We start from the raw sequence: 10,214 nt of genomic DNA, 5'->3' as shown, positions 1-10,214 counted from the left end.
CCACATTTCTCCTCATAGAGCCCAGCCTCCCAGATGATCTGTTCTGCATACAGATTGAAAGGTATGGAGACAGGACACATCCCTGGCGTACTCCCTTCCCAATACTGAATCATGCAGTGTTTTCTTGCTCTGTTCTTTTCCTTAGCAAAATAAAATCTATACTGAACTCTATAGTTTCTGATTTCCATCAATATATGTTTCAAGTTCACTTTACTTTAGCAAGAAAGGTTTTGTTGACATACTTTAGTACGTAGGGTCCCTATGTTCAACAAGCGTATTCCACTGCTGTCAAGTCTAGTCTGATTCATAGCAACTCTCCACCAGGCTTTGGAGGCTTTAAATCTTTATAGGAGGAGACTGTTCATCTTTTTCCAGTGGAGCAACTAACACAGAAGATGATTCCAGTTGATCTTTCAATTAGCCGTACAGCACAAGAGGTACTATGCTACCAAAGCTCCTTTAACATGTGCACAGGGCTTTAAAAAAAAGGAGCAGTTCAGCTCCTTCTCCTTCTTATCCATTTGATTCCTTGGTCTTCCACAGCTATGCCTGTTTGCAGGATAAGGTTCGAGCTTCCTTGGCATGGCATCAAGGCCTCCCATGATCTAAAATCTACAACTCCTCTGCCTCATTTCTCCATTTTCCCCACTTCATCGAAAATACAAACTATCCAGAAAAGATTTGCTTTTGCATGCTACTTTGTTTCTTGGAAATACTCAATCTAACCTTTACTGTCGAACATCACTCTAAATCTGTCTCTTCCATGTAGCCTTGCGGTACATTCATGTGACCCAGGGATGTTTACCACTTTCTTTCTGTCCCCAGGGTATCTGTGCGGATTAAATTGCCTGCCACATTGCAGGAGTCCCATTGATCTGGAACATTTTTTTGCAAGAGACTGAGAACCCTCAGAGAACAGAAGTTTGGTCTTATGAATTTCTAATTCTTAGCATGTAATACAGCTCTTGGATCACAGAAGATGACTCCAGATCATTTCTCATGTAAATAAACCAGTAACATGTTAACCTTCAAGATATTTTAAGGAAGAAAGAAATTTCTGAGACTATTTATGGTTACCCTATGAACCTGGAGAGAGGATGAAAGGCACCCAAGCGTCAAGGACTCTCCTTCATAGGGTCGCTATGAGTCGCCTGTGACTCAACGACACTTAACAACAACATTTAAGATTATATGAATACCTATATGTTTGAGCTCTGGTGTTGGAGAAGAGTACTGAATATCCTATAGACTGACAAAAGAACAAACAGGTATGTCTTAGACATACCTTGGAGGAAAGCTTCATCTCCGCTATTTTGGGCATGTTGCTAGGAGAGGCTACTCCTTAGAGAGGGTCATTATGCTTTGAAAGGTAGAAGGTCGGCAAAGCAAAGGAAGATGCCCAACCAGATGGACTGACACTACTGGCTGCCATCATGGGCTCACCTGTGTCATATAGGACAGGGTTCAGATCTGTTGTTCACAGAGTGGCTATGTGTCATACTCGACTTGACAATACCTAACAATAATAATAACATTCATAGACATGTCTCTTTCTGCTACTTAACTGAGATATTGAGAAAAGGTTTATGTCTGCTCTATAGAAAACACTAATGCTTGAACAAAAGAATTTGAGTTGGGAACAGACTTGTAACAAACTTAAAGGAAAAACACCTAGAACCAGTAGGGAGGGACCAAGCGAGGGGCAAAGGCTATCACCAAGCGGAAACCCCTTGGCCCCAGCATGGGAACACAAACCTCGGGGCTTGGGCTGGCAGCAGCGTTTCAACACAAAGCTGATGTTGTCTGTGCGCAGGATCTGCTTCTTGAGGTGGCCCATGAGCTCTCCCAGGCTGGGGAAGCTGCGGTCCGAGCCGTGCAGGCTGTACTGCCCCTTCTGTACCTCGATCTGAAAGTTCTTGAACTGTTTCTGCCATGCAGAAAAAAAAAGACCAGAAATAATTTGTTTAGAAGTGGGTTAAGAAATATACCATGAATTCATTAACATCAGAGAAGCTAGGTGAAGAAGAAATATAAATATTCCACCACCTCCATAACTTTCTCATAAAGCTAAAATTACTGAAAAAGAAAAGACATATTACAAATAAACTAGCCAATCAACAAGCAATTAAACACGGAGGAGAAGGCACTGATTGGAGCTGGTGAATTTGAACCATGTGCTTTGGGGATTATAGTGCAGCTTCTTGCCACAAGGCCACCAGTGCTCCAGCCAAATGAGAATTACAAGGTGAAATTTTATTTCATGATCACTTTTTGTATAAATAAACTGTTTTAGTGGTTAAGAAGAGTCACAAAGGCCTGCCTACTAATTGTATAAACTAGGACAATTTATTTGGTGCCTCAATTTCTTCATCTTTTTAACGGAATCGCACCACCCACATCATTGGGCTGTTTTAAGTTTAAGTAAACATGATATAAAGTGCTTAGCACAGTGTTGGATGAGCTAAAATTAGCCAGTAGTAATCATATCTATAAAGAGGCCTAGTGGTGCAATTTGTTAAGCACACAATTGTGAGCCTAGAGGTCAGAAGTTGACACTCACTCAGCAGCTCTGTGGGAAAAACAACTTGGCTGGCTGTTCTCATGAAGATTACAGCTTCGGAAACTCTAAAAGGCAGTTTTACTTTGTCCTGCAGGGTGGCTTTAAGGTATAATTGACTGGATGGCACATAATAACAACAATCATGCTGTTTTATCCAGGCAGCTGTCACCATGTATGCTATGTTACTGCCTCACTGGCATTCTTGGTACAACACCGGGCTAGGGTAGGCTGTTTCATGCACCCACTGAGGGTGGGGAGATGAAACACCCTCCAATGACAGAAGAATAAAGAGGTCAGGTATCCAGTCAAGACTGAAAGACTCCAAGCCACTGACTATACCAACAACGAGGTCCAGCTATACAGGAACCTCAGGCACGTGAGCAGCCTCTGGAGACTTTGCCCAGGATACTTGACAGCACTGGGCTGCTTCTGCCATTTCCTCTTTACACCCTTGACTGAGCCCAGGCCCCGGGGACCCTCTACTGCTTTTCCTTCCTGTGTCTGAGAGCTGCAATATGCTAACCAGCTAACATTCACCGCACATGTCCTACCTCCGCTCTGTTCATGTTGGCCTCAATTAATACTAGTGTATTCGTTCAAATTAATTTCCCAAAACTGGTTTTCTTTTAAGAGGTTCCATTTCTTCTATTATTTTTTTATTAAAATGACATGAATAACAAAGGCATCTGTGGTCTAAAAACGTAAAGTGAAGAATTCCAGCTATGAGGATTTCCCTCACATCATTATTGGCTTCTAGCTTTACCTAACTAATAGACATTTCTACTTGCTGCCCAAACACAGGATGGTGATTTTTCTATTATAATGTACGAAGCTACTATGTGGAGGAAACTGAATTAGGACACATTGCTGAGGCAGCATTCTTGGCACTGTTTGCAGTCAAGAATGCTGCAAACAGATTCTGCATCTGTGATAAATTTGGCACTGAATAGAAAACAAACCACTCTAAATAATTACAGTACACCCTCCAAGTGTATGCTGTGCACTAGTTTCCTGGTTGTATTCTATTGTCTAAGGCACAGTGGATGACCATGGGTTCCCAGGAAGACAGAAGGCTGAGCTGAGGAAAAGGGAACAGGTCTGGCTGCTCTGAGCAGCTTCCTTTTGGAGAGCTGGTTTCTCTTCCCAGCCCTTGTTGAGGATCCTCTCTGAGACCTGGGCTTTTATATGCCACTGTCCCAGGCTCCTGACCCAGTTCCCACTGGACACTCTATGGTCATACATGGTGTGGTCCAAGCCATTGTCCTGACTTACCTCAGACTTTTCAAAGCAGGTGACAGTCATGAGGATGTTGTCAAAGTCAGTACAGCTCCATCTCAGCACGTACATTCCTTCCTCACTTCCTTCCTGGCGCAGTTTGTTGATGGCATACTCTGTGCTGGAGAGGGAGACAGGAAAATGGAGAAAAAGCTTACTCTAAAGCAGGCCAAGGGAACATCACTCTATACTCCTGAGGCATCCACTTCCCTGGGTCTTCTGGCCCCATCATATGTCCTGCCCCCAGTCCTACAGTTCCCTGAAAGATCTAAGAGGTATTCTCAGGCATTAGGGAGCACTGACACCATATCTCCAAGGTCTAGAGGAGACAAGCCTCCTTCAGATCCTTTTACAGATCAGTCCTCAATGAGCACACCACTCTGCTTTTCCCCAAGTTCCTCAGATACGCTGTTCCGACTCTCATGAGAAGAGTGTTGCGAGGCTGCTGATCAAAGGCTGCCAAAGATTCAGCGTCTGGAATCCTATCCCTCCCCATGACTCTCAATTAGCCCAACTAGAGCATGACTCTCAGGAAAGGAATTAAAAGCAGTTTTGTTCATTGCCATATTCCAATAAGCAAGGTATGTCTGGCTCAGCTGGTGTTAATAACTATACAATGAATGAGTAAGATGACAAGAAAGATGGCAAAAGATGACATGCCTGCTCTACATGTCATTGTATCACCAGAACCCATCAGTTGTGGCACCTAGTAAATCAATGTAGGTAGTTACTGGTAGCTCAAAATCAAAGTCATTGCCGTGGAGGTGGAACCAACTCATACCAGACCCTCCAGCGGGCTTTCTGAGGCTATAAGTCACAAGGCTGGAGCCTGCCCACCTTTCTCCCATGGAACAGCTGGTGAGAGAAGCACCACCTTTGGGTTAGCAGGGCAGCTATCCATGGACTACACAACCAAAGTTCCTGTCAGTACCTTGTTGTTTTTGAATGTCATCGAGTCAACTACAACTCATAGTGACATGCCCTTTCCTGTGTCATCCTCCCCATCTCTAACAACCTCAAGCCGACTGTTACAGCTGATGTGTCCACCTAATTAAGGGTATACCCATCTTTTGCTGACCCTCCACATTTCCAAGCATGACCTTTTTCTAGTATTGGCTGCTCCTAACAATATACTCAAAGTATGTCAGACGAAGGAGCCTCCAAGGGGCACCGAAACAGTCCCTGAGCTGTTCAGCACACTTTTCAGCACCACAAGCACTGGGGATAAGTGGATGCCACGGTTAATGTCGTTCAGAAATGTCGACATTCATTAAGTATATTTTCTGATTGCTCCACAGTCTCTGATGCTACCAAGTCTTTGAAAGATATGGTGATTCTTTGCCTAGAATACACTTCCTTTCTTTAGGACTAATAAACCACCTCAAAGTTTAATCCTATTTTTTTTTTAACGTTTATACCTATTTAAATGCTACTTACTCTAAAAAGGTTTCTTGGGCCATGAATTTCAGCATCTACATCACATGAAATAGCCATTCATTCTACAAATATTTACTGATTTTCCAATGTCCCAGGCCCTGTTAAGGGGTCAGAAAGCACATCTACTATATGAAGCTCATATTCTGAGATAACAAGAAACAAAGGGACATGCAGCTACAGGTAGAAGGTTTGAAAAATGCCACTAAAGAGAAATATAGCAGAGTGGCAGGGTCAAAAGTGTAGGGTGAGGAGGAGAAAGAGGTGGGGTTATTTCACACATGGTGTGTAGATATCACTCAAGGTGATATCAGAGTGACAACAAAAGGAAGCGGGAGCAGGCTGTGGGGAAGGACACCCCAGGTCAAGAGACCAGCACGTGCCAGAGCTCTGGCTCAGGCCCATGGCTGGGATATGGGAAGAGCACGCATCATTATAAAACTCAGGACATTTCTTGCTCTGCGATTGTTTGTGAGCCTGACTTCCTGTGAAGCTGCAGGTCGCTAAAGGCCAGGGACCAGACAACTAACAAACTACTAGGATAAGACAGTAGAAGTTCTGTCATGTGGAAGGCAGCTGAAGAGACGCTTCCACAGGCTTACTGTGCTCCAAGAAGAGACTCAAGAAAAGGCAACTGTTTTATTTTGCCTGAGGGGTATTCATGTATAAGAGGAAACTGACAGAAGCCATGTTAACTAAACTCAGGGAAATGGGCAGAAATTCCAAAAAAAGTAAATCTTTTTAAAGTGTACACATTTGTAATGATTACAGTCATCAGGAGCAGAGGTGTTCAAGGATATGCTACGAGTTCTGAGATGCAATTGGGACAATCTACTCCACAAAGCCCCTTCCAACCCCAAGGCTTCTTTTCCCTCACAGGCCCCATGTTCATCTGTCACTTTAAGACAAGCTGTCATGCTATTGTGCTCGCTCTCTATCTGATGTCATTATCTATATCCTAACCTTCTTTAATATTCCCCATTTTTTGGTACAGCAAAGGCTTAGGCACTTCTCTGTCAGTTGTGGAGAGGTGCTAAAAGCAGTCAGCCAAATGATGCCAGGAAGGCCTGACCAACATTGGGAGAACAGGATGGCAAAGAGGGAAGCAGATAAGTGCTAACCAACACACGGTCAACTGGCTCCAACCTAAGCAACAGAAAATCCGCATCTTAGGCGGCCACATGCCTCATTATCAAAACTTGAGCTCTTTCCCTACTAAAGGCAATGAAAAAGGATCTAAAACCAACCAGATTGGACCATGACAACCGTTCTGTATGTTGTGGACGATCAGTGGGGGAGCCACATCAGTGCAGAGGTAATGATGGGCATCTGCTGTGAGTCGGAAGTAGCCATCTACCAGCGACACGAAGGACAAGGCCTCCTCGTGGGAAGAGAGCTTCAGTTCCTGGTGAGAGAAAGAAATTCCCACAGTTACACACTCATCTTACGCTGCTGGCTCTGTGAGGATGTAGAGTGTGGTTAGACTGTAATAAATACATGCCCCCAAAGGAAAGGGGATCTTGCCAATAATAATTACATCAACTTACACAGGTGTAAAACTTCTACTGTTCAACACAACTTTCTCATATATTGTCTTGTACTGATATTAAAATTATTGGATGCAAGTGGGGCAAGGTGGAGCTATGGAGATGCTGACACTGGCAGAGACATAAAAGTGGAGGTGAGAGGAATAGAGCGTATATGCAGGTCACACCCTGGTGTTGGAACCAAGCAATGGCCAGCTGAGTCAGCACCGCCCCTGTATTACAGAGAGGCACAGAGATAGGTAGGTGCTTTATGAGTTGATCTAAAAGGTGAAAACCCTAACTTTTAATTCAGGAGTAGTCCCAGATACAAGGCTCCTGAGAATTAAGTTCGGGGTCCCCAGAGGCTGGCAGGAAGAGGCAGGGCAGGGTCTTACTCAGAGTGGAAAGAGGCAAAGGCCAAAGAGCCCATGTGGAAGGCAGAACAGAGGAAATTCCATGGAAAGAAAGAACTTGGAAAAACTAAGAGGTGAAAAAGGTGAGCTTTTTGCCTGGATTATATAGGTGCGAACAGTGATTACCCATGTAAGAGGGCCTGTAACAAAATCTTATTTTTGGCTACTAGTCTGTTCTTGGCTTTTCCTAGTAGCAGAGAAAGAGAAAAGGCAAGTCTGGTGGCAGGTGAGATGGAGTGACTAAAGGATCTGTGAAAGGGGAAGTGGACACACTAGACAAGGATCTCATGACAGCTGGCTGTGGGGGTTTAAAGGCAGCCAGCTGTATAATGCCTAAGAAAGAGTGGCCTGGGTGTGAGCCAAAGAGTCCAAAACAGGGCAGGGCATTAGGAAGGAGACTGTGAAAAGCACGCTTCGTGTTGAGTGTGAGCGGGAATCCACCTGCAGAGAAGCCCACAGAGCAAATTCACTACTACTGGGGATGAGGGAAAGAGGCGGCCATGTGAACGTGTGAAACATGGTCACTGAGTCCTCACGTTCCGTGAGCAGAACTCTACAGGGAAAGGTCAGTGTGGTGGTGTGGATGGGAGAATCAAGAAAGAATAGTAAAGTAGTGACTGATGGGAGAGTGAGATACTAAAGCCGCAGCATGACATGTTAGGTTTCCCACACAATGCTGCTCTGGAGACAGCATAGCTGGGTTCAAATCTCAGCATCTCTATTTTTCTACTAGGCTGATGTATAGAAAATTATTTTTACAGGTCAAAAATGATCACATATTGGCTGTTTCACAGGTTTAACCTAATAGCTGTTTGATCTTGAACAAAATACTTAACCTCTTTGGTTTCTTCCCCGACAAAACAAGGAAAATCATACCCTCACAAAAGTGATAAGAAAATGGAGTCAATACTTGTAAAATACTTAGAACAGAGGTGCCTGGTATGTAGTAATGTTGTTGTTGTTGTTGTTGTTGTTATGTGCCGTCGAGTCGCTTGCGACTCATAGCGACCCTATGTACAACAGCCCTAAACTCCGCTCTGTCCTGTGCCAATCGCACTGTCTCTGACACTCCCATCCCAATTATCCCAGTCACTGAATCAATCCACCTCATAGAGGGCCTTCCTCTCCTGCGCCATCCCTCCACCCTCCCAAGCATGATGTCCCTCTCTAAGGACCGGTCTCTCCTCACAACAAGTCCAAAGTATGTTAGACAGAGCCTCAGAATCCTTGCCTCCAAGGAGCCACGCGGTTTAACCCTTTCCAGGACAAATCTGTTTGTTTTCCTAGCAGTCCATGGTATTCTCAATACTCTTCTCCAGCACCACAGCTCAAAGGCATCAATTCTCCTTCTATCCTCCCTGGTCATTGTCCAACTCTCTGATGCATAACAAGTGACTGCGAAGACCATAGCCTGTATCAGACGCACCTTAGTACTTATAAAATTATTTGAAAATAGAAATAATGGGAACTCATGTGTTTGTTTCTTGCCACCATTCTTGGGCTCCCAGCACAAAGCCGCTGGCCAGAGGGAGCTCTTACATGATGTACACATCTCCTGTCACTATCAGCCTGGACAAGCCCATTACACATGGACCACATGGTCATGGTGAAGAGCCAGCTCACAGGAATACCAGCCTCTGCCCTCACTAGAGGGCCTGGGGACAATGCCTTCAGCATTAAAGCAGCAGCAGGCCAAAGCACAGACTGACACTACAAGTGGCTGCCACATTTTCACGGTGTGACACAAGGCAAATCCACATTTCTTCAAAAGGCTCTGATTTCCTATTTGAAATAGAGCCAATATTCCACATTTGTGAGGACTAGAGCTGATTAAGAAGTTAAAGTGTATTTCATGTGTCTGTTGGCCATTCGAATATCTTCCTCTGTGAAAATTCTTTCCATGTCTTTAGCCCACTTTGTAATTGGGTTATCAGTCTTTTTCTTGTGGAGGACCAGGAGCATTCTGGAAACTTTTGTTATAAGACTCTTGTCTGAGATGGTATTACCAAATTTTTGTTTCCAGTCTATAGGTTTCTTTCCACTCTTTTGGAAAAAGTTTTCTATGTGCACAAGGATTTACTCTTCAGAAGGTCCCACACATCAATTTTATCCTCTTTAGATTGTGCATTTCTGGTTGTATTTGGCAGTCTCTTTATACTTTGGACTAGCACTTCTAAGCTTGATCTCAGTTTGTCTCTTATGAACGTTATAGGTTTGGGCTTTACTCCCAGGTCTCTACTGCAACGTAAGTTGATTTTCTGTGAATGGTGTGAGATATGGATCCTGTTTCAGCTTTCTGCAGGTGGTAGTCCAGTTTTGCCAGCACCATTTGTTGAAGAGGTTATCATTTCCCATTTGATAGCTTTGATTTCCTTGTCAAGTATCAGTTGACCATAGATAGCTGGGTCTATTCCTGGGTTCTCAATTCTGTTCCATTGGTCTGTGTGCCTGTCATTGTACCAGTATCATGCTGTTTTGGTTACTACTGCTGTATAGTAGGTTTTCAGGTCACAGAGTGCTTTGCCTCCAACCTCATTTTTGTTTCTCAGAAGTGTTTTGCTTATTTGGGGGTAAAGTAGTGACTGATGGGAGAGTGAGATACTAAAGCCGCAGCATGACATGTTAGGTTTCCCACACGATGCTGCTCTGGAGACAGCATAGCTGGGTTCAAATCTCAGCATCTCTATTTTTCTACTAGGCTGATGTATAGAAAATTATTTTTACAGGTCAAAAATGATCACATATTGGCTGTTTCACAGGTTTAACCTAATAGCTGTTTGATCTTGAACAAAATACTTAACCTCTTTGGTTTCTTCCCCGACAAAACAAGGAAAATCATACCCTCACAAAAGTGATAAGAAAATGGAGTCAATACTTGTAAAATACTTAGAACAGAGGTGCCTGGTATGTAGTAATGTTGTTGTTGTTGTTGTTGTTGTTGTTGTTGTTATGTGCCGTCGAGTCGCTTGCGACTCATAGCGACCCTATGTACAACAGCCCTAAACT

At 43.8% G+C, this 10,214-nt stretch overlaps 1 protein-coding gene across 1 annotated transcript in view; it reads right to left on the bottom strand.

Moving 5' to 3' along the window:
• JAK1 (Janus kinase 1) overlaps positions 1-10,214 on the bottom strand; it is a 67,813-nt gene that overhangs the window by 27,102 nt on the left and 30,497 nt on the right. Inside the window, exons 8-11 of the mRNA XM_006879766.1 lie at positions 6,517-6,674; positions 3,833-3,956; positions 3,022-3,039; positions 1,756-1,927 (exon numbers count right to left, since the gene is read on the bottom strand). Of these exons, the coding sequence (XP_006879828.1) occupies positions 1,756-1,927; positions 3,022-3,039; positions 3,833-3,956; positions 6,517-6,674 (472 nt within the window). The remainder of the gene's footprint in view (positions 1-1,755; positions 1,928-3,021; positions 3,040-3,832; positions 3,957-6,516; positions 6,675-10,214) is intronic.

Source organism: Elephantulus edwardii, unplaced genomic scaffold (genome assembly GCF_000299155.1).
Source record: "Elephantulus edwardii isolate Elephantulus edwardi_28Jun2011 unplaced genomic scaffold, EleEdw1.0 scaffold00005, whole genome shotgun sequence".
In the NCBI taxonomy this organism is placed as follows: Eukaryota; Metazoa; Chordata; class Mammalia; order Macroscelidea; family Macroscelididae; genus Elephantulus; species Elephantulus edwardii.
Note: the sequence above shows the minus strand (reverse complement) of the source record. Positions and strands in the feature narration are given on the sequence as shown.